This window comes from Brachyhypopomus gauderio, chromosome 8, assembly GCF_052324685.1.
Source record: "Brachyhypopomus gauderio isolate BG-103 chromosome 8, BGAUD_0.2, whole genome shotgun sequence".
Classification (NCBI taxonomy): domain Eukaryota; kingdom Metazoa; phylum Chordata; class Actinopteri; order Gymnotiformes; family Hypopomidae; genus Brachyhypopomus; species Brachyhypopomus gauderio.
The window spans coordinates 21,092,819-21,117,361 of record NC_135218.1 but is presented as its reverse complement, the minus strand read 5'-3'; the positions used below and the strand labels follow the sequence as shown (position 1 = coordinate 21,117,361).

At 46.5% G+C, this 24,543-nt stretch overlaps 1 protein-coding gene across 4 annotated transcripts; it reads left to right on the top strand.

Annotated features, from left to right (window-relative positions):
• The first annotated feature begins 1,674 nt into the window (after positions 1 to 1,674).
• On the top strand, positions 1,675 to 22,720 carry pik3r5 (phosphoinositide-3-kinase, regulatory subunit 5). Of its 4 annotated transcripts, none has more exons than XM_077015382.1 (18): positions 1,675 to 1,882; positions 10,367 to 10,477; positions 11,178 to 11,278; positions 11,984 to 12,052; positions 12,221 to 12,359; positions 12,827 to 12,902; positions 13,364 to 13,538; positions 15,366 to 15,534; positions 16,044 to 16,112; positions 16,282 to 17,123; positions 17,439 to 17,564; positions 17,764 to 17,895; positions 18,258 to 18,351; positions 19,467 to 19,543; positions 19,759 to 19,852; positions 20,093 to 20,175; positions 21,001 to 21,116; positions 21,312 to 22,720. In XM_077015382.1, exons 2-18 carry the CDS (start codon positions 10,378 to 10,380, stop codon positions 21,457 to 21,459), a joined length of 2,610 nt encoding a protein of 869 aa, XP_076871497.1. In that variant the 5' UTR covers positions 1,675 to 1,882; positions 10,367 to 10,377; the 3' UTR covers positions 21,460 to 22,720. The 4 variants fall into 4 exon arrangements, with proteins under 4 accessions (XP_076871497.1, XP_076871500.1, XP_076871499.1 ...); XM_077015385.1 differs by having other exon boundaries at positions 1,675 to 1,886; positions 17,767 to 17,895; XM_077015384.1 differs by having other exon boundaries at positions 1,675 to 1,899.
• The last annotated feature ends 1,823 nt before the right edge of the window (positions 22,721 to 24,543 follow it).

The following is a 24,543-nucleotide window of genomic DNA, read 5'->3' as shown; positions in this document are numbered from 1 at the left end:
AACACATGTTGTCACAAAGCAGCTTTACAATCGTATGGGTCCAGATCCCTAATGAGCAAGCCACAGTCGACAGTGGCGAGGAAAAACTCCCTATAGGGTGGGGATTAGGAAGAAACCTCGGGAGGACCAAGACTCAAAAGAGAACCCATCCTCCATTGGGTGGCCTGTGTGTCTGTGAACTGTGTGTAGTGTGTATTTGTGTGAACTGTGTGTGTAATGTGTGTCTGTGTGCACTATGTGTGTAGTCTGTGTCTGTGAACTGTGCGTTTAGTGTACGTCTGTGTGAACTGAGCATGTAGTGTTTGTCTGTGTGAACTGTGTGTGTAGTGTTTTTACAAAACAAGTCCTATTTTCAAAATTGTTATGCACTGTTCAAATAGAGAACCCACGTTAAATCTCCTTACCACCTCTCTCTTTATGTGCTTTTAGACTTCACACTGAATCATTTAGAATTCACACTGAATCATTGTAGTAACAGTAGTTTGTGTGTGTGTGTGTGTGTGTGTGTGTGTGTGTGTGTGTAAGAGCTTACGGTAAGTTAAGCATGCAAATTGGGGCCAACATGAGGAAGTGAAGTGTCACAGTACAGCCCCTGACCCCTCCCTTTGGGTGTGTGTATGTGTACTATGCGTCTGTTTATGTCCATATATGTATTTCCTTTGGGTGTGGTTACGTGGGTGTGTGTTGCACTTGGTCCTCATTACGTCTTGGTATTTAATGTGTGTGTATTTTGTGATCAGTGCTCGTCTGTGTCTGAGTCTCACTACGTGTGTGCTACTTGTTAAGTGTTTCTGGGGACTCACTCTTCCACCTCCCTCTCTGTGGAGCTTAGAGGTGTTTTTACTAATACCTACACACAAATCCTGTGGCTACACACACAATAAAACATCACTCATTCAAACACACACCCACACACACCTACTCATTCCAACGCACTCCCTCTGTCAGTCTCTCTCCTTCTGACACACCTTTCACACCTTTTAATCCCACAGCGTTTAATGAGCGTTACTCCAGCCCTGGAGAAGTGTTGTACTGAAGATGCTGCTGGAGTCTATGTGCTACCACTGTTCTTTATGGACGTTTAGGACTCCTTTGTGCTAAGCTGTGCACCACTGTGCCTTTTGTTTTGCACCCCAGCGCCCCCTGGTGGAGGTATTTCTGTGATCTCGCTATTTCTATTGCCAGCCAAATGTCTCTAGCCTCCCTCTGTCACATGCATTCATTCTCTCTCTCTCTCTCTCTCTCTCTCTCTCTCTCTCTCTCTCTCTCTCTCTCTCTTTCTCTCTCTCTCTCACTCACTCACACACACACACACACACACACACACACACACACACACACACACACACATGTGTATATATATATATATATATATATATATATATATATATATATATATATATATATATATATAGAGAGGAGAGAGAGTGTTATGCATCACATTGACTTCAGTGATGACTGAAGTCAAACTAGCTGTAGCCCTCGCACTGCAAATATTTAAGATAAACACACAACAGTGTGACGATTGCACCCATACCCGAGCAGGATGGTACAACACAATTCAATTCATAAAAATAACACAAACATCAAAGGACGACTTCTGCTTGTGTGTGGGAGTAGAAACTCCTCCCAGTGACCACAACTCCTCCCCCTCCACGTCCTGCCTTACACCTTCCCCAAACTCACTTCCTGTTAGACACACTGCTGAGTGTTTGCACGCGCGTGTGTGTGTTTTGCTCTTTAAGCACAAGCTGCTCGTACTTCGCCCTGAAACCGGTGCTGCCTGCTCTTCCCATCCGTCCCGAATGGCTGATGTGGGGGACGTGACACACGTGAGCTCCATCTCGCTCCGGAGGGACAGAGCAAGGCGGGCTTGAGACAGGCAGGTAAGACTGGCAGGTGAATCTCCCAGGACCGTTTCAGCGTGCTCACGTGCAGGTTTAAGTTGGGGGTGAATTCAGAGGAGGATTTCGTTGGGGACACCCAGACGTGCCTGGAGGGTGTCGGGCTGCTCTGGTAAGACGCTGGTCACTGCTGCTGTGGGTTGACATGGATGCTTGGGGTGGGCAGGTCCAACCGTGGCGTACCCGCACGTCCGGACGCTAGGAGACACCGCTCCAGGGGCCGGTGCAGAGAGCCAGAGGTTCCGAGCGTGGTGCTGTGGTGCTGGTAGTGGTGGGTGTGAGTGCCACAAACAGGTCCCATACATTCCTCCAAAACACTTCCTTGTGACTGAAGGGAGTTCAGAATACATTCGGTCCTGATCTAGACTTAGTCTGGTTCTAGTTCTGGATGTAGACCAGCCAGTGTGCAAAAGAATTCAAAATTGATTTTGGTACTGGGCATAGTCTGGGCTTCATGTGTGTGAACTGAAGATCAAGACTTAGTCTGAATCTGCTGTTCATCCAGACACACTGAGGTAGTTCTGGGGTGATTCTGTGGGACTCCGGCTACATGCTGCTACGGCTGGTGTTGGGCTGGCTGGCTGTGTGCAGCGGTGTGCTCAGGGAAGCCCCCTCCGTCAGTAGGCCTTTCTCATTTCACTCGAAAATGAACCTCAATACTTATTAAATGAGCTGCACATCTGAGGTGTTTTTCCATGGTACGTGTTCTCTTAAGGGACAAGTTTTCTGGTTATGGTAACCTTCTGTTGAGACAGTGGTGAAGAGGGGTTAGTTTACCTGCTGGGGGGAACTGGGACAAGTTTACCAGCCCTAAAAGGTGAAACAGGGGTGAGTTATATTGCTGTTGCAGAATTGATTAGAGCTATAATAGGACATTGAGATAAAACTGGTGTGGGGTGCTACTGGCACAAAGATGAGTAGCTGGAATAATACGGAACATACTGTTCACCTGGGTAGAGGCAGTAAAGTTATTTGCTGTGCTGTTAGGATGGTCAGGATGACCTCATAGCCAAATGACACATCGTATTTGGGCTGAGGTGGTGCGGAGGAAGTATCTCAAGCTATTTCACTTGCAAATCACCCCGATGGCTCTGGTCAAGCATCTGACCACATCATCTCAATACAGCCCAGCACAGGACTGTATATTTGTGTGTGTGTTCGTGTGTGTGTGTGTGTGTGGTGTATACTTATTTAGTGGTTGCTAGAGGTTAGGGATATACAGCTGACATTTTCTGCCCCCCCCCCCCCCCCCCCCCATTTTAAGGCATAGCTTCTGCTTATTCACCCCATTACTCATTTAACATTCCACTTACACTGATAGAAGAAGATGAATGGAGAGACCCCTAAGAGAGCATGGTTTATTTTTATTACTCTTTTGTGTGCGTGTGTGTGTGTGTGTGTGTGTGTGTGTGTGTGTGTGTGTGGTGTGTGTGTGTGTGTTTGTGTGTTTGTTACTTTTCCTTTGACTCTATTTCACTGTCTGCTGTGTGCTGTGTGAAGTCTGCTGTGGCATAGCAAGCACACACAGCTTCTGTTTATCACTACAGAGTGACTTGTGCTTATGAGTGTGAGTGTCTTTGTGTTCATGGAGTGTTTTAAAAACACCACTGTTCATTTCAGTGAAAATAACAACAGTGCATTCGTACACACACCCTACCTCACGATCAAATTTATGAATGCATTCATACACACACACACACACACACACACATACACACACAGACAAATTACAACACACACACAAAAACACATACACACATGACAGCACACACAACAGCACATATACACACAACAGCACACAACACCTTCCTGTTTGTGTGACTCTTATCACTACCATCACTTTCAGCATCTTCACTACAGTTACACACAGACATGCATTAGGATATAAACACACCCACACATTCTCACATTATACCACATACACTTAAACCACATTACCTCTTACTGAACAAATCACTTCACACTGTACCTCACTGTTATAACTAACACACCTAACACACCCAACCTCACAATCATACTCAACACACCTAACACACCCAACCTCACACCTGATTAGGTCCCCGTAGCGCTCAAACCTTTATGAACAGTTAGAAAGAAGTATCAGTACGAATCAGTTTCAGGTTGGATTTGAGTTTCATGAAAGCAGGAACCCATCCCTCAATGAAGGCTGTGGTTACATGGTTCTAATGTTCTTATGTTAGTTTGTACCTGTGAGAGCTGCAGCGGTACTTTCTGAGCTGTAGGGGGCGCCAGTGGTGGCCTTACTGACCCTCCCTCCCAGAGGATATGCAGCTGTGCAAGGTGGCACATTACTGCATAATAGCAACAGGACAACAGGACTGAACAGGACAGTATGATTCAGCAGATCTGCATGACATGGCAGGACAGAACAAATGAGCAGGACATCAGGACTCGACAGGGCACTGGGAATGCAGAATGTCCTTTAACACAGTTCAGGTCTGCATGATTCCAAACAAAATTATTCACTTTCATGCCTACACTGTACAGTGTAAGGCAGTGGCCAATCCTGACCAATACCTTCACTTCACGGTGTATGGGAACTGCATGATCCCTGCAGTGCGTGGTGTGAGGTATTTGCCAATCTCTGCACTGCATAGTGTAAGGCTGTGGCCGATCCCTGCATTGCACTGTGTAAGGCACTGGCCGATTCCTTCACTGCACTGCGTAATACGCTGGCTGATCCCTTCACTGCACAGTGTAAGGTGCTGGCTGATCCCTTCACTGCACAGTGTAAGGTGCTGGCTGATTCCTGCACTGCATGGTGTAAGGTGCTGGCTGATTCCTGCACTGCATGGTGTAAGGTTGTAAGGCACTGGCCGATCCCTTCACAGCACTGTGTAAGGTGCTGGCTGATCCCTGCACTGCACTGTGTAAGGTTGTAAGGCACTGGCCAATCCCTTCACTGCACTGTGTAAGGTGCTGGCTGATCCCTGCACTGCACGGTGTAAAGCTGAATTCATGAGCTGAGCTGGGGGACTTAGAGTAGTGCAGTGGGCCTCAGATCATCCTGTTCTAATGCATTTCCAGTATGCAACATTTAAATAACTAAAGTTGTCAATTAAACTGCTGTAGCTCTTTTTTTTTTTTAGCCGAGAACAATGCACAAAGAATACAAAACAAGGGAATGTGTGTATGCCAAAAAGCCAGCTTGCATTTCATTTAAAATTTCATTTAAAACCCAGACACTCAAGATGCATTTTACCCCTGCATTAGAATGGCTTCCGTATTAGACTGATATATGTGCATGACCTCCATAATTATCCAAATATCCTCATTGGCACGACTTCATAATACAAAATGATGTGAGTGTAAGGTTCTCACTGGTATCAATACAGGCCAACAGGAAGGAATCTCGACCCCAGGTTCCTCATTTCCTGTCAGACGGGGGGAAGTTGGCAGCTGAAGCCAACTGTACTGGTAAATATTGCTCGGTGATTCTACCGTACCTGCCCAGTGAGGCCACCATGTCAACTGAAGCCCATTCACAAGAAAAGGGAAGCCTGTACAGTTGAGTCCTACCGCTATTGTTTGACTGCTGTTATTTCCGAAAACAATCAGCTTGGCTTATGCTCATTGTTATGGGGTAAATGAGGTTGGCGGGGGGTGGGGGGGGGGGGGGGGGTGGATAGCCTGAGGATCAGAGCCGGCCTGGGGGCCCACAGCAGAAGTCGTACGCGGGATATTGGGCTCTATCAATCAGAGCCACACAATAAGGCTCAAAGTGTGGCGAGTGTGGGAGTGTATCAGTGAGAACGATCACACCAACAATGGAGCGACACCTGCTTCCTCGGAAGAGTCAGGGAAGAAGCTTCCTGTTTGGGCCCGGTGGAAATGCGATCAGGCCGCTGGCCGGGCTGGGGGTGCGGAGAGAAGCCAAGGAGGGGGATATTCTCATGGCGGGTCACAGACAGTGGCGGGTCGGAGCCGTGACGGAGGGGAACCCACCGTGCGATGCTGGTTGAGGAGAGGATTTTGAGTGCTTGAAGGCTATTGTTAGTGTCGTTGAGTTGTGAGTGCAAGCTTCTTCCTGGAGACTTCATTAGAAGCCTTGTAATCTCTCACTGCACAAGTGTCAGAACTGACAGGGTTACAGTTAAAGCATGTTATAGTAGCCAAAAGTGTCAGTAGACTCAAAGTATACCTCCAGGATTTCAGTGTAGTGCAATTAGAGTCTCATATTAATCCTAACCGAGGTCTACACTGTCAGAGCACTGCACGAGTTTTGGCTCTAATGCAACTGATTCAACTCAAATTCTCACAAAATGCAAAGAGGAGTAAGAAACGATTGAGTGAACATGGGAAATCACTAAACTGTGTAATGTGGTGGCCCTTCAAGATTTGAGCTTTGAAGCAAAAAGTTCCAATCTGTCTCGTCACGGATCCGGAGCCTTCTGCCTCTCAGTTGAGTCTGGATGAGCAGGCACTTCGGAATCGCTCCTGCCTTCCACGACCAGTGCCTCACTGGAAAACCTCTCTTGAACGAATGTCCCTGCTCCGTAATGTCTTGTTTGCACGAGACTCAGGAAGGACAAAATAATTCAAATGTGCCAGTGTTGACATACAGGAAACATACAGGAAGCCTACCTACTAGAAACTTATCAACACGAAACCTACCAACAAGCTGACGAGATGAAGCAGGCCACGGCACACAGGAGTCCTGGCAGGATCACGAAATCCTCCTCTGTCATAAGAGGATATGAGCAGAGTCTTTGACATGTCAACAAGGGTCACTTCCACTTTTTCAGAAGTTGCAAAATGGGGGAAAGAGAAAGAGGCAGCTGACGGAGCATGAGGAGCTCGTCTGCACGAGGAGCTCGTCTCGTCTCGCCTCGCTGGATCGCACCGATTTAAACGTCGTGTCTTAGATAGGTGTTGACGGAACATCAAACAGTCTGCACACGAGATTTAAGGGAACTGAAATTTCTATAACCAGCCCTTTATCAATGCATTATCAGCTTGGTCTATACTTAGTAAACAGAGGTCATATTTGGAAAGCTGACAGCTGGCAAAGTGCATATCTCTCCTTCTTTCTCTCTCTCTGTTGACTCTCCGGAGACGTAGCCATAGTTCATCGTGTCAGCCATTGGTTTTCTGCTAGCCTCGAGCTTGCAGAGGGCAGCTGGACGCAGAGCTGGGGATCATGTGTAGTGGAGCACGAGGGAGTTCGCCCGAACATACACACGGCAGCGTATGCAAAACAAACAGCAGACCCCGTCGTGATAATCAGCGCAATCAGCTCCTTTTGTTGCTTGCTAATGGAAACAGTGATCGCGATTACAGTGATATATTAGTTCCTTCCATGAGAGGTGGCGAGTTTATAATGGGTGTGGAGCGGGTCATAAAGGCTGGTGCGGAGCCGTTTCCCGTTCGGCGCAGGTCGATTGTTTAGGCCACGTAAGCGGCCCGACCTCACGGCATCCTCACACGAACCCTCTGTTGTTGCTGCTGCTGCTACTGTTGCCACCGGTTTCACTTCCGGGACGAGGTGGGTCGGCCGCGGTTAGGTTAGTTACAATCCCAGCATGCACGCTGGCAGTTGCCCCTGACAGCAGATTTCGGATCACGGGTGAACCCTTTGATGTCACAAACTAGGTTAAAAAATTTAACCAAGCATTATGACCTCTGAAAACATACACAGGCACGTATATGGGTACAGCCTCAAAAATAAGTCAAGAGTTCAGTTTGTCCCTGACGTCTTTGATTCGCGCTACTGGACTGGAGGATCCATATTTCATGTGTCTGCAACAGTCCTGATAGGATTTAAAAAGTGCCACAGCACGTGCACCATGCAAGCATATGGGTTATCACAGATAAAAATGCATCAGTATGAATAGCTCTGACAACAGCCACCTACAGAGGGGACTCCCATGTAAGCATGTTGGGAGCAGTGGTGATGATTTGGCCTTACATGTTCATATAAGGCACGTACTGGCTTGTATGATTCATATTTATGTCTACATTTAGTTTAGTTATAGAGCTGAGCAATGTATCACATGAATAGAATAACCGTGATATATTAAACAAAAAAAAAAACCCCACGTGCTTCAGTTTCTCAGCAGGTCGATACCTAGATGTGTAGTGTAGTGATCCATGTCTGGAAAACTCTGTCTTATGTATGCATGTTTATATTATTTATAAAAAGGTCACAGTCACACAAAGTACTGCGCAAAGGATTAAGAATGATGGTGCAGATAACTGCAGCTTTTAATTTAGTCCAGCCAACAAATAGCAACATAAATAAATGAAGCTCTTATCAACAGTATTTGTCTAAAAACATTTCAAAACTGGTTTATAAACTATTTGAAATGCGTTCATATTCTAATAGTTTTTTTTCTTGACAGGCTTCACAATCTAATCACAGGCCTGCGAGTGAACACCTTGCCAGAACGCAAACACGAGCTGGAGATTCTCCGAACCTCATTTCCGCCAGAGGCGTTAGCTCGTCCAAACAGGTTGCGTGGTTTTTCGTGCGTTTATCTTTACCAGGGAAAGAGGTAACGTGAAGTAGTGACGCAGATCGCGGCCCGTAGAGCGTGTTACAGGATAACGTCCAGAGATGTTAGGTGAGCGTTAATTTCAAGGGGCCAGAAAACCATCTCTGACGGAGATTAACCTGTAATAACTGCACACCTGCGTCGCTTTTTAAACAAAGACAGGCCTAGTTATTTAACTTTTATACCCATTTTGCCAAATTTCTCAAGAAGTGAAAAAAGTGAAGAAAAAAAAATTCAAATGAATGCTTTCAGGTGTAGTTTTGTTACATGAGGATAATGACACACGTCCACACAGTGGGGTCAGAGTTGAGTGTTTTTCACTGGCCTGTTTTGACATGGCCCAAAGACTTATGGAGTTGGATGACCAACCATATGGGCCTATGACCGACAGATTGAATGATAATATCTTTGCGGTGCAGGTTGTTTGTGTTGAGTGAGTGAGTCACCGATAGCTGTCACTCTCTCTCTCACTTGCTCAAACACGGAATATGGCGCTGTGGGGATTTTATTTTTGCTGTGGGGATTTTCTTGCCTCGACTCACCACAAAGTCAAACTGAAATGTTTAATTGTTAATCTTGTTACAGTGCTTAACCGGCTATCCAAGTACCTCTGTGGGTGAGCTAAACGTTATTTCCCACTGACACCTGACAAGAAGCGCCTTAAAATAAATTTTAAATATATAAATACATTTCTGGTTAAATTCATCTCATACGAATACTGACCAGACGTTAGAGCTGCGGAGATGTTGCGAATGACACAATGGAAGTGACTTTTCCTTTTTTTTAAAGACGTAATTTCCGTCTTTATATTTAATAAACTGCCTCTATCAGCCAAACTCTGACCTCAGCCTGAGCAAGTGGGAGTTATTGCGCAGTCGCGGGCCTCGTGGGCAGCCCTGACTCATACCGTCAAAAACTCCTTTTAGCCATCCAATGCCAGTCTTGCGTTCAGGGCCATTTCGGGCAGTGCGACATAAAAGTTGTCGTGTATTGCAGTGTCTTTTTTTCACTTCACGAAGAGGTGGCAGACCTTTAACCGTCAGGACAATGAGTCAAAAACACATTTGTTTATTTGTTTTATGTCCTAGCAGTGTACAGGACATTGTTCCTCCTTTTTCTGCTGTTAGGTACTTTGGTGAACATCCAGGCGGCTTCCTCCTAATAACTTCCATTCCACCAACAGTTACTCAATTTGCAAATCCTGTAGTGACCAGAGGAAGCTGCGCATGTTGAACTATGGGATGTAAAAGTCCTACTCTGTGAAAGTAAGACTTCAGAAAGAGAAGATGCTTTATTTCTAACTAGGAGGGAGAAGGAGCATCAGCAGAAATTTCCTGAACCTCTTTCTTGGAATCATTTGCTTAAACTTCTCTATCTTTTTCAGGCATGCAAAACTACCTGTGTGTTTACTTCCCTGGAAAGAGAGAGAGGACCTATTTATCAAATGATGGGAGGGAGGGGAAGAGAGAGAGAGAGAGAGAGAAAAAGAGAGGGGTCATGCTCATATAGCAGTATTAAACTAAGTGTGTTCACTGTGGTTTGTATTTTGGCAGTGGACTATGGTAGTGATGTCATTGGTGCAGTTATGTGGGATGGAAGAAGCCTCTAAAATCAACCACTTGTTTCAGTTCTCTCTCTCTCTCTTCCTCCCTCTCTCTCTCTCTCTCTCTCTCTCTCTCTCCCTCTCAGATCTGTGGGTTTGTGTGTTGCCTAGGGATGTTTGCTTGGGTTGTGTTGACTGTATATACACTTGTGATCTAAATCTCCTCACACCACTGGGAATATTTTACACAAAGTTCTCAAATGGATGAGGATGGTATTCAAATTCACAACGTGCCCTAATAATATTGTACCATTTGGTTTCATTATATGTGATTACTCATATTCAGGGGAAAGTTTGGTGGTCACGTGTGTGTGTTTGTGTGTATGTGTGTGTGCGCTTCTTAGGACGAGTGAAGATGCAGCATACCACGTGTACAGAGGATCGGATCCAGCATGCTTTAGACCGCTGTCTGGATGGCCTACGGTCATCTGATTCCCTCTTGCAGTCATGGAACAGTAAGCCCTCCTCTGTCTCTTACCTGCCTCTCTGCGTCTCTCTCCCACTTTAACGCCCCCATCAGGTACTGCATGTGGACTGCAGTGGCCTCTTAGATGTTCGCCAGTTGTTTGTTTATGACTATTGAGTCCTGAAGTGTCTCTGTGTTAGATGTGTTTGGCTGTCACCTCGAGCCGAAGGGTTTTGTTTTGTGTGCGATGTGTGTTGTGAAGTGTGGATACACAACGTATCTGTGTGTGTCCGCATCTAAACCTAGAACTGCTGTTCTGAGAAAATGTAGAATTTGACACCTTGGTTAAGAGAGGAAACTGAGCTCTCTATGCTTCTCGTTGGAGGAGAGTTTAGACTTCAGAGGTACTGGACCTGTCCTACGTGTGCTGTGTAGACGGAGGGTTCCTGCAGGAACACATCATATATTGTTTAGTCTTTGTCTCCCCTCCTCTTACTTTATTATAACATGTCTCACTCGGGCCTCATGTCTCACTCGGGATTTATGTCTCACTCCTCATGACATGCAGGCAGCCTGTAAAATCATTTTCAAGGTTTTCTGACACCCACACACACAATATTAGCTTAAGATTAAAAAAGAACCCGTGGCAAATTTTAGCTTCCGGTTTCACTGTTATCTGAGCTCTCATTACTGCATTTGTTAGCTTTGCCTGTGTGCGCTAAACCCTGTTTGTGTGTGTGTGTGTGTAGCTGGGTGCTGCATGAATCGCTGGAGTCTAGAAGAACTGTTGAAGAGGGATCCAGACAACTTCCTCATCCTCCTCCAGCAGGTCCTCCGGCGAGCGCGAGAGGTCAGAGCTCCGTCTCCTGCCCCGCTCCACCCGCACCACCCGCTCCACCTGTGTGTGGCCTCCCTCTTCAAGCTGGCTTACGCTGGGGTTCCTCCTCCTCTATTCAGCCCAGACCCCTGAGGGCAGTAGTTTCCATTAGCTTAGGGAGTGAATTAATCATTCTCTATGCCACTGGAGGCATCAAATCAATCAATCTCAGCTGCATTTTTAACAGCTACTATTGTTATTATTTTTAATTGTTAGTTCTTGTTATTTGGATGTTTTATATGCACCATCGGTGCTTTTACATGTATCCTCCCTATAATGTTAACATATTGAAATCAGTGTACAGTGTTTGAAAACAATATCAATAGAACAGTGAATAATGTGCTAATTTTACTCTGAGAGGGTGCATATGATCCCAGGAGTTGTATTGCCCCCTAGTGGTGTCTGACTGTCATTGTCAAGCAATGTAGCCCTGAGCAGTTTCCAACATGCTATCAGCAGCTGTCATAGATTTATTACAGAGAACTCAGCCAGCAACCTGAAATAATTAAAGCTGTTAGCATTGTGTAATAGAGAGGTTATTTATGAGTTATCAGTTGGCTTTTAGCTCCTGTTCCTGAATTGGCCTAAACTTGACTGTGCGTTTGTCTGGAGGTACGTGTAATGGGTGGTGGTGTGTGTAGCATGGGTGGAGTAATTGGTGGTGCGTGTCATTGGCAGGCGCAGCAGGAGGGTGAATACGAGTTGGTCACTCCCCTAGCTATCATGTTCGAGTCGACACTCCTACAGGTGAGTCACTCTCGCGCTGAACACTCCTCGTCCCCAAGTGACTCCAGACTGTCGCTTCCCTTGAACCTTTTTTCAAAATGACCATGTCGTGAAAACTCTTAGCAAGCTCCGCCCCCACACTCGGTTCCATCCAGTAAGGATGAGTAATGGTGTCATGCTCCGCTTCAGACCCCGTACTGTCCGCCGGATGGAGGGCTCCTGGCTGAGGCGTGCGAGATGTTCCATGGCTTCCTGACATGGCCTGAGCCCTACTCCAGCGTCTGCCACCGTCTCCTAGCAATATTAAAGCAAGAGCTCCGAGCACCAGGTAATCCTCCCCCCATACGGTCATACTGATGTGATCATCTACCATGTGCTCTAAATGTAAATGTATTATTAAGCATTGACATTTTTGCTCAAACGCTTCCCTATGTGCTGGTTCTGAAATATTTAGAGATCTCTCGCTGCTTTGAGGACTCTCCTACTGAACTGGTGTTCAGTAGTTGTGTTCAGTAGTTGTGTATGTGCTTCTAGCCCTTGGTGTTCAGTAGTTGTGTTCAGTAGTTGTGTACTTGCTCCTAGCCCTTGGTGTTCAGTAACAGTGAACTCTTCACCACTGGAGCTCCCATCTGTTCTGTGGTGCTCACAGCAAGATTATTGCTAAAGAGACATACGCACTCTGTATCTTCAAATGAAATTCGCAGAAACGTACTTCTTGCTTAACACTGAGGAAATATGACCTCATGTCCTAAGGGTTGTGTGTGTGTGTGTTGTGCGTGTGTGTTTGTGTGTTAGGGATTTCGTACCACAGGTTGGTGAGAGAGGAGCAGGGACTCACTCACACCGGTGTCAGTCAGCGCAGTAAGACCATGTGAGTGTTTGTGCAGGAAATCCTGCAGCAGGCCTCCAGGCTCCGCCCTCGCTGCGGTCGCCTCCACTTCCTGTCTGTTCTTCGATTGCGCCTAATTGCTGGCCAATCAGATGCTCTGATCTGATTGTTTGCCTGTTTGTACGTTACTGACATCCTGCCCAATTTCAAAACGTTGTTTTTATTTTGAGTCAAGAGATGTGTAACAAACTTCCTGAGCTCTGATGTTTACATGAAATGATTTTTAAGTTCAAATGAACTTAAAAACTGAAAAATATCTGCTTTGTAGTTGCTGTACCAACATTTTTCAGTAGTTCTGACTGCATGTATGATCATGTACACAAGATGTTATACACAGATTTCTGGTTTTGATCGTGTGATTTAACTTAATACTAACAAGTGTGTGTGTGTGTGTGTGCGCGTGTGTGTGTGTGCGCGTGTGTGTGTGTGTGTGCGTGCGACAGAACGGTGCTGCTGATGAACCCTGCGGATGTTCCTCCACCGTTTCTGTCGGTTGTGGAGCAGATGGGTGGAGTAAACATCTCTCAGAGAGACACCAGCATCACACTCATCAAACATGCCTTCCAGTCCACACTGGGCACCAAATACCCCGTGTCCTCCATCCACCTGGCCCTGCAGGTACGCTACACCTACCACACCCCGCTACACCCATTCTCTCTCCGCCGAGGTGCAAGTACTCCTCATCTCATGCTGCTACCCAACACCCACTTCTCCATCACCCTGGACAGATGCTGTTGCGCCAGATGGTTTTGGACAAAAACACACTCATTCAACCCAAACTAGAACTTCTTTAAAAAAAAAAAGAAACAGGATAGACATTCTTTGTTTTTCTTTCTGTTTACTCTTTTTGCCTTTTTTGTTTATCCTGTTGCTATTGTGGTGTCCATTGTCGACCAGAGGAGGATGCCCCCCTCCCTCTGAGTCTTGGTTTCTTCCACGTCCTCTCAGGGAGTTTCTCACTGCCACTGTCCTCTTTGGCTTGCATGTGTAAAGCTGCTTTGTCACAACAGCTATTGTAAAAAGCACAATGTAAATAAATGTAACTCCACCAAACAATAACCCACTAAACACTACACCCTACTACCAAATACATAACTCACTACACACTCTACCAAATACATGTGTCACTGGACCCTCTACCAAACACATACCTCACTGTAACACCTGGGTCAGTGAGTGATAAGGCGGGCAAATGAGCAGAGCAGGTTTATTAAGGGCAGATCCATAATCCGAGTCGGGGTCACGGTCTAGGTTCATATAGCCACCACGTAGATCCATATTAACACAAATCAAAATGATGACAGACTGAGAGATAACCTAATAACAGTATGGGGAGATACATAGTCCAGATAAGCACAAAGACAAAACAACCACTAAGAACACACCAACAATAACTTGAAACAGACCTCACATCCAGAAACTCATGACACACAACCAGGACCAGCATTCACACATTCAATACCCAGCAATGAACAACACAAAGAACAGGGTTTAAATGCACTGGACTAACAAGGGAAACAACTAGAAACAGGTGGAATGATAATCATGGGGCGTGGTTACAATTGGCATGGGAGTGGCAGGAGAAATATGGGGAACCAAAACAAAAATACATGGCTAGAAAAACAAAAGGTACACTTGACAGGTGGGAGTGGGGCTACCCGTGACACTCACTAGACCCTCTACCAAATACATACCTCACTGGACCCTCTACCAAATACATACCTTACTGGACCCTCTACCAAATACATACCTTACTGGACCCTCTACCAAATGCATACCTCACTGGACCCTCTACCAAATGCATACCTCACTGGACCCTTTACCAAACGCATACCTCACTGGACCCTCTACCAAACGCATACCTCACTGGACCCTCTACCAAATACATACCTCACTGGACCCTCTACCAAATACATACCTTACTGGACCCTCTACCAAATGCATACCTCACTGGACCCTCTACCAAATGCATACCTCACTGGACCCTCTACCAAACGCATACCTCACTGGACCCTCTACCAAACGCATACCTCACTGGACCCTCTACCAAACGCATACCTCACTGGACCCTCTACCAAACGCATACCTCACTGCACCCTCTACCAAACGCATACCTCACTGCACCCTCTACCAAACGCATACCTCACTGCACCCTCTACCAAACGCATACCTCACTGGACCCTCTACCAAGTACCCTTTACCAAATACATACCTCAATATACCTTCAACCAAATATGTGCCTCAGTAGATCCCATCACATCCTGCCCTACAGGGGTGCCAAAATCTTGCCCTAATTAAAATTAACAACCCTAATCTAACTCACTCGATCCAGTTCTTCAGTACCATCTTAATGTTTAAGTCAAGTATGCCAGTTCATGAACGAAACCTTGTTTAAATGTAAGTGTTTTAAATCTAAGTGTTTAAATTGAGGTCTTTGTGTTACAGTCTCTCGGTGAGGAGGAGCTGAGTCATACAGTCTGGTGTGTAACGGAGCTGATGGAATATGCAGCAGCCATGATGGACCCGGCCATGGCTCGGGCTCATGTAGTCAATGGCCTGGAGGAACTGCGAGAAAAACTCAACATCCCAGCATGCAACAGTAGTAATTCAGATGGTATGCAGGCAAAGAGCTTTCTAGCCAAAACACTATAAATCATTTTGTCATTTCAATGTTTTATCTTTTCCTTCCACCATCTAACACAGTATATCACATAATCTAACAAGTTACTCCCATAATATACCACACCTTTCCCTCCATCATCTAACATTCTTTATTCTAGTGTTCAGATGAACTTGATTATCTTGATCAGCTGAATCAGGATTAATACTAATTCTTCCAAATATCTGGTCCATTGCTGGTCTGTTGAAGTTTCTTAGTGTTGTTTTTATGGGCTGAAATAATAGTGTTCATTGGTTAATGTAGATTTATTGTAGAATGTATACAGACTTCTCCAAGATGGAAGAATGCAAACAGCCCACAGGAATTGAATTAATTGCATGTTAAGAATAGTATTATTAAGTCAGTATTGAATGTTCTCTCTCTCTCTCTGTCTCTCTCTGTCTCTCTGTCTGTGTGTGTGTGTGTGTGTGTGTGTGTGTGTGTGTGTGTGTGTGTGTGTGTAGGGATGCTGCAGATTCTGAGGTTGCCCACAGCCAAGTGCTACACAATCCACTGGGAGACCGACAGCTTTGGTAGGAACATGAGTCTGATTCCTCCTCCACTCAGCTTGTGTCTGATCTGGCCTGTCAAAACCCTTAGATGTAGATCAGATCATGCACTAAAGACGTCAGTTCTCAGATGAGAGCTCCGCCTCCCTGTGCATCGGTTGATTTGAGTCCCACCTCTGTGTTCTTCCCACAGACGTCCTGAGCGAACTCCTGGAGGCGGAGCCAGAGCTGGCATCTCTGCAGGCCTCCGAGCGTCCAGGCGAGGACGAGGAAGGGGGCGGCGACGCGGATGAAGAGGAGGAGCTGGATGAGATGGAGGAGTTTGTGTCCAACGGCTGCGTGGACCCACGAGCGTCCGTGTTCTCCACCGTGTCGTCCCTGTCCACGGCGTCCAAGGACTCCATGTTCTCCACCCTGTCTGTGGCGTCGTGTGAGGGCTCGCCCCTCTCCACCCTCTCCTCCTCCTCGCACGCCTCCGGCACGGACAGTGACTTCTGCGAGGACGTGGAGGAGGAATCCCCAGCACCGCCACCGCCGTCGTCGGCCAGCAAGGCCAAGACCTCCGCCGGCCTCTCCAAGCGCCTGTCGCGGCTCTTCCGTCCACGAAGCAGCCACCCGCTGTCCCGCGCAAAGAGCCTGGGCACGGCCGAGGCCAAGGACTTCCTGCCCGCCGCCCGCTCCAAGCGGTCCAACTCGGTCCCGCAGCAGGCGCTGGTGCTCGGCTCCAAGGACGAGGGCGCCCTCGCGCTCCTGGGCCCGGGCTCCACTGGGCTCTACAGGAGGCGGCCGATCCTGAGCAGCGACGAGGGCGACGGCCCGCCTGGCGCCGCCCTGCTCAGGGTGCTGGTGTTCGGGGCGGACCACGTGGCCGGCAGGGTAGCGCGGGCCTACAGCAACCTGAGGAGGCAGGAGAGGGAATGTCCCCGCCTCTCCAGGGCCTTCCGCATGAGGTTCTTCTTTGTGCCCGTACGGAGAGACCCGGTGGGGGGCGGAGCCATGGGCCAGTACTCCACCAGCCCGCTGAAGATGGGACAGGTGCGGAGAGCAGGCGGCCCGATAAACACCTGACTTCACTTAAACTGACTACTTCCTTACCGGTTACTCACTTACTTAGTGCAGCTCACATGACTCACACCACTAACGAGCATGACTCACACCACTAACGAGCATGACTCACACCACTAACGAGCATGACTCACCACTAACGAGCATGACTCACATCTCACTGCCTGGTGTTCCTTTGCAGTTATAGTTCAATGTCCCCTTGTAAGCTGGTATACAGAATAAAGCTCAAGCCCATACAGAGCAGATACACGTAGCCTGAAGCCGCTGTTGTCTGGGTGTGTGTAGGAAGGAAACACGGAAGTACCAGAGGACAGCACCAACGATATCGCTCAGCTGCTGGGTGCTCTGGACCCCTGGTACAAGAGGAACACCCAGTGTCTGCTCGACCTGCCACTCCAGATCGTGTGTCGGGTGAGCACTTCCACACACTCACTTCTGCTGTTTAATAGAGAAGGCTGACGTTCACATGCATATGAGGAAACTGATATCTCCAAAGGAACTCCAGTGTTTGAAGTGACCGTGCTGAAGACAGCTGTTCTAAAGTGTGTGGGTGCGTGTGTGGGTGCGTGTGTGTGTGTGTGTGTGTGTGTGTGTGTGTGTCACTCTGCAGCAGACATCCCGCCCAGAGCCCCAGTTTGTGGAGGACTGTGTTGATGAGGTCTTGCCCATCCTGGCTGATCTGCTGCTGTACTACTGCAGAAACGCAACTCGACCAGCACTTTTGCAGCTCTACCAGGCAGAGGTCAGGAACCCACACACACACACACATCAACATACACTACAACTTAATTATGTAAATGTATTTTGTAATACATTCAGACTGTAATATTCCGACTAAATATCTGAACATTGAATACTCAAGTAATCCTGAATAATGTCTGTAGATGGTTTTGTGTCATTTTAGTGTGTGTGATGCACTAATGTTCATACTCGTGCAATACTCACCAATGGTGTGTGTTGTCTCACAAGCTTATCGTGTGTGTGTGTGTGTGTGTGTGTGTGTGTGTGTGTGTGTGTGTGTGTGTGTGTGTACTGGCCTGTCTGTTGGATTAATCTTTTTATACGTTATTAAATATCTAAATCCTCTTGTCCTGTGTCCTGTAGCTGACTCTAGCTGGCGGAGAAACGAGGACGGAAGTCTTCATCCACTCCCTGGAGCTCGGGCACACGGCAGGAACCAGAGCCATCAAAGCCATGGGTAACCACCATCAGTCTCAACGCTGACATCCACCGCCATCAGTCACCACACTGACATCCACCACTAGTCACCACACTGACATCCACCACCACCCACCATCAGTCACCACACTGACATCCACCACCACTAGTCACCACACTGACATCCACCACTAGTCACCACACTGACATCCACCACCTCCACCACCACCATCAGTAATGACACTGACATCTACCAGTCACCACACTGACATCCACCACCACCCACCATCAGTAATGACACTGACATCCACCACTAGTCACCACACTGACATCCACCACCACCCACCATCAGTCACCACACTGACATCCACCACCAGCAGTCACCACACTGACATCCACCACTAGTCACCACACTGACATCCACCACCACCACCACCATCAGTAATGACACTGACATCCACCACCACCCACCATCAGTAATGACACTGACATCCACCAGTCACCACACTGACATCCACCACTAGTCACCACACTGACATCCACCACCACCACCACCATCAGTAATGACACTGACATCCACCACCACCCACCATCAGTAATGACACTGACATCCACCAGTCACCACACTGACATCCACCACTAGTCACCACACTGACATCCACCACCACCATCAGTAACCACACTGACATCCACCACTACCCCTCCATTCGGCCTGTGTCTTGCCCTTCTGATCACCACAAGGTCACAACCCTGCCCCTTTCTCACAAGAAACTGCTCAGCATCCTCGCCATGCCACGCCCCTTGCATGGCCACACCCCTCGCCCTACGAGTTGCATGTGCCAGGCTTCTGCAGTTATCCTATTGACACGGTGACATGGATACACCATCGACCGACCCAAAACAACATCTTGCTTCCTGCGCCAGTGTTTGATGGCCACACCTTTCCTTGCACAGAGCCAATGTAGAGAGGAAATGTGCAGAAATAGCAGTTACAGCAGCGTGATCCAGTTCGGGTGTGTGAACGAGGCCTTGGGTTTAGATCAGGCCCTGTGTCCGCTCTATGGCACTGCTGTCTGTAGAGTTGGATGGGTGGTGGTGTGTGTTTGGGGGGGTGTACCAGGTGTGCTAAAGGGGGTGTGGTCTCTATCCCCACAGGGGCAGCAAGTAAGAGGTTCGGCATCGACGGGGACCGGGAAGCAGTGCCTCTCTCCCTTGAACTGGTTTATAACCAAGTAAGGGACACCGAGAGCACTTTTCATAGGGAACCAATTCAGTTTCAGTGATGCAGTGTTTGAACACCCATCTCAACCTCAATCTCTGCTCTCTCCCTCCCTCTCCTGTTTGAATCCCCCTCTCTCTCTATGCACTGTATCTCTCCCTCTTTCTGCTGTGTTCTCTCTCTCTCTCTCTCTCTCTTTCTCTCTCTCTCTTTCTCTCTCTCTCTCAGGTGGTTATTAGTGGGCGAAGTCAGAAGATCAGAGCAGAGAAGATTTGCACTTCGATAAATCTGACCAAAGCATGTAGGAATCCAGAAGAGCTGGGTAAGATTTTCTTTTGCTTAGAAACCGAATTGTTTAGTATTGATGTGTTACATTTTCAGAGCTCAGAAGACATTTTGTCACTTGGGAATCACATGTGGGATTCACTTCAGTGCCTTGGTCCAAATGTGAACAATCGGCCACTTGTAACTCATTAAAAATGACATAGGCAGAAACTGACTTCATCTGATCTTGGGATGGGGAAAAAATCTCGTTTTCCTCCTCTGCCTCTTGTGTGTCTAGATCCTAAAATGGAGTGTCTGCAGCTGACGGTAACTGAGGTTCTGAAGAGACAGAACTCCAAATCGAAGAAGAGCTACAATCAGGTGTGCAGGAAGCAGGCATCATCTCGCACCTCTGCGGTTTAGACGGCTGTGAACGAGCCTCAAACACAAACATCCACCCTGCTTTTGCCCCGCAGCCCAGGGGCCTGTCGCTCGGCGTAAACAACCCCACCAGAGCAGTCTGGTTTCTTCTCACCACGTTCTTCTCACTGCTACAAACCACAGAACTGTACTTTCACTCTGAGTCTGCGAGCGCACACAGCTCTAGTTCAGAGGGAGAGACGTTGGTTTCGCTTAGTTATTTATCTAAACATGAAAAAGAACAAACGAAAAAGGGCTGTAACAGATTTCAAATATGAAACGCCTTGAGGGGCTTAAAGTTGTGAGAAATGCCAAACTGTGGAAAAAAAAACAATACAATCTTGTGAGTGTATACAAATCCAGAATGAATAAGTACAAAAATAAAACTACTTGAAGTGTTTTTAACATGTATTTAAAATGTCAGTGAGGTTGAATATAGAACTTTAAACTAATGTGACTAAGAACGTTCAGCAGTAACAGTTCTGTCTGAATTTGTTAGTCCTCATGTGTAAAACGCACTGATGTTGCTTCAGACGTTGCATCAAAAGCTGCACGTGTGTTCACGTCCTCCACCAATCAGCTCTGCTTTCTGCTGTGCTCAGCATCACCCATGCCCAACACTGTCAACCTTCACGAGTCGGATGGTGTTGAGTAGTGGAAGGCCTTGTCCCACACTTCTGTCAGCCTGAGGCCCAGCGCCTCGTCTAGACCCGCTCCGTGGTTCTGATCGTGTGTGTGTGTGTGTGTGTGTGTGTGTGTGTGTGTCTCTCTCTCTTTCCCCCTCAGCAACTGAGTACCACTCGGGTGAAGGTGGACAAAGCGCGCGTTTGTGGCTCTGGCAACACCACGTTCGCCGTCTGTTTTGATCAAGATGAGAAGAAGATTCTACAGAGTGTCACCCGGTACTGAATCACTTCTTATCATTATATAAAATTACATATGAAAATAGCATAGTAATGAGATAGAATAATGCCATGTTAATGCTAAACGTTAATGCTAAAACAAATAGTGTAATGTAGTTTATTAAATGTAAGTTGTAGCCATATAGATTATTGGTATGTTAAATGTGCTTTTCTTGTTTGGGGGTGTGTTACCAGGTGTGAGGTGACTGTGTGCTATAAGCCCGAGACCTCTGCTGATTGGTTGAGAGTGAGGACTCTGTCCAATCAGTTCCAACCACTGCAGCCAACATTCTGTTCTCTGCTCTGTCTCCCCATCGCCACCTTCAGTGGACCCCAACCATGACCCTTGAACCCTAGTCATAAACCCCTCAACCTCAGACTCCAATAACTTTTTCAGCTCAGGTTAATTTGAACGACACACAGACATCAATGATTTTGACCACTAAGATGCAAACGTCAAGTCTGGACATGTTACAACACTGTATAGTACTGTTATCTACTTTATTGGATCTGTGTGTAGCTGTATTTAATGCTCAGGAATAAGTCTTAAAAAATCAAGTTTTTTAAGATGAATTAAGATAAATTTTTGTGCTCAGTGTCTGACCCAAGCACAGACACTGATAAACAGCAGAAATGCTCGTGTTGCCAATTTAAATGGCAATTGTTTTTGTAAACTTGGGGCATTTAAACTGGGAACATATGTATATTTGTTTTGGTTGGGTTGGTTTGGGTTATTTTCTCATATAATTTGTCAATTTAACAGTATGTTTAACAATTTCTTGTTTGACAACTCGCAAGAAATTTAATAACATATAATTGTAATTTAGTCAAGAGACCAGCAGAGGTCGCGGTCGACTAATTGAAAGCTCACAAGAGTAACTGCGAATCTTTTAAAAAACAAGGATTTCTACACGGCCTACCGTGGAGCACTTTTAACCGTTTGAAGTTTACATGTGGGAAGAAAACACTGATTGTTTTGGTTGAGAATAATACTATTTCAGTTTTAAATGAGTAAAATTTTAATCGATGCCATGGATTTTAAAAGGCAGCAGTCTGTAGTTTAGGCTATTTTGCATAAAGATGAACTATAACGACTAAAACATTTATTTTTAAAGGCCTCGGGTCCCAGAAACACTTTTGTGTAACATATTGTGTACTATGTATATGACCATTATGCAGATGTCGGGGATGTAAATATGTTTTTGTCATAATTTCAGCACACCATTTTATTTTATTAATGCACTTACATACCACCTGAAGGTTAGACCCCAAGCTCAGCTAGCAGTCACAGGTTAAGGGTGGTGCTCGTATAGTTAACGGCTAACATGAGAAACTGCAATAAATAATGAGATGTACACTGTAATGGCGTAACAGCAACCGTCTGAGGTAACAGTGCTTTCTTGTGGTTTTGACTGTAGCGCTTGTTTTGTGGCAGACACACTGCATTTTAAAACTGGTAGTTGAGAGCGTGTTTCTAACATGGTACTTTATCCTTAAGGTGCTTTAAATGGGTTTCTGTTTTCTTAAATTATACCATTGTAATTAATGTATATTGTTACCAAGTGAAAAATATCTAATAAACTCTTAACTTTAACATGTAAAATGCCATGCTGTGGTGGTTTTGTTAACTGTCATTTACCAATTGCTGACCTCTTGATTTTAGTATGAACTCCTTGCGTAACCGATACTGCCCGTGGGTTTGGCCCCATCGTTTTCCTCCATCGTTAGAGTCGGTGCAAGAGCGACTGTCGTTAAGCTACTTTGAAACATTCCTAAACATCTCGCCTACGTTCCGCGAGAGGGCGCTATCCTAGCACGCTAGACGCCCCCTGGTGAGGCACTTCGTGCCCGGCCCGAGTCTCGGGGAGAACCTCGGTGCCGTGATTCTGCCACACCGTTTCCTCGTTTGGGGATTTACACAGAGCAGCAACAGGTGACCTGTTGAGCCGTGTCTGCCCCTGACGGAGGACTACTGCTTCCTGAGTAGGTGGAATTTCACTGCCTCACTGTAAACAATTAATGTGTCTAGTAACTCAGTTGTTAACTCTCTTAACCCTTAAACTGTTTGTGATCTTTTCATCAAATAACATGTCATATATGATCTGGGTGAATGTTGTCACGGACACGTAGAAGCGTAAATGGAAAATGTGTTGAGGATGCAGGGGTGTTTATTTGCATTGTTTATTATTTGTTTGTTTAAGCAAAACCCAAGCAGTGGAGGTTCTAGACCATCTGAACTGGGGGGCCAGAATGGGCCCAGTAGGTCTCTTAGAGGGTTCGGGGGGCGAACTGAACAGAGTTTTTTAAAAGTAGCTAGCGGTCTGAATACGCCATTCACAAAAATGTCTCACACTACGCCTCATTTAGGGGGGGCCGAGGATGTTGTGACAGGGGCACTGCACCTAACCCCCCCCCGAACTGCCACTGTTGTGCCTCTCGGGCCCGCTGCCCGTTAGCCCAAGGCCGGCGGACCCGTGGAGCAGGAGGAAGTGTGTCTGCACGCTCTAAGAAAGGACCGCACGCTCTAAGGGTGGAATGGGGAAGCCACCCTGCGGGGGGATTAATCCTGCTCCGGGCCACACCAACAGGAAGAAGCTGTGTTCCTAAGCAGTGTGCTTAAAATAACCTCCCAAAAAGAAAGAGCTACTGAACTCCACCCCCCAGGGCTGCTCTGACGGAGGACTGGTGGAGCAGAGTGTAACTCCACAAGCTGTAGCACATATGTTAATACTATTATAAAACAAAGACACTGTGTGACTCCAAATGTGATCCAAATAAGATGCAAAATGTTACTGAAATGAGTTTGGTGTGTAGTTTTATTCTGGAAACAGAAAGAGCAGAGGGCTTGTGAGTTTCTGTGCCTCTCTGCTCATCTGTGCCAACTGGGTATTGTAGTTTCACTGTACAGGTCCACATACACCTTGTCTACTCACCACAGTGCTGGTTCAGTTGCTCTATGGTTTTATGGGTAATGCTCACCAAAATCTTGTGTCAGCTGCAGGCCTACAGACAGTCTCCTCCTTCAATGTGCTCACGTCTCCCATCCAGAAGATGTTTTAGTTCCTGTGTCCTTGAACAATAATGGATGGCTGCTTTATGCTGCTGGGGTTTGGCAAGTTTTGTTGTTGTTTTTTTGTTTGTTTGTTTATTTTATTTTTTTATCTGGAAAAGTATGCCTCCGTGGTTTGTTAGAACGTCACGAGTTCACAAGCTTCAGAGACTGTGCATGCTTCCGGCTTGTGCTTTTTTAAAGATGTTTTGTGCTCGTTTACCCAGTGCATGACCAGGTTAAAACATCTTTATTCAATGGCTTTACATGCTACAGTAGTAACACAGCCAGTGTCCTTATTAAATGTGTTGAGATATTATGCTTTCACTCTGTACTTACTGAGCAATGGTGTTGTAGACAGAAGATTATGTGGTGAAG

Bases quoted from the DNA above. Each gene is read 5' to 3' on its own strand.
- pik3r5 (XM_077015382.1), top strand. From the start codon at position 10,378: ATGCAGCATACCACGTGTACAGAGGATCGGATCCAGCATGCTTTAGAC. The intron at 20,176-21,000 runs GTGTGCAGGAAG...TTTCCCCCTCAG, and splicing joins CGAAGAAGAGCTACAATCAG to CAACTGAGTACCACTCGGGT. The intron at 21,117-21,311 runs GTACTGAATCAC...GTGTGTTACCAG, and splicing joins ATTCTACAGAGTGTCACCCG to GTGTGAGGTGACTGTGTGCT.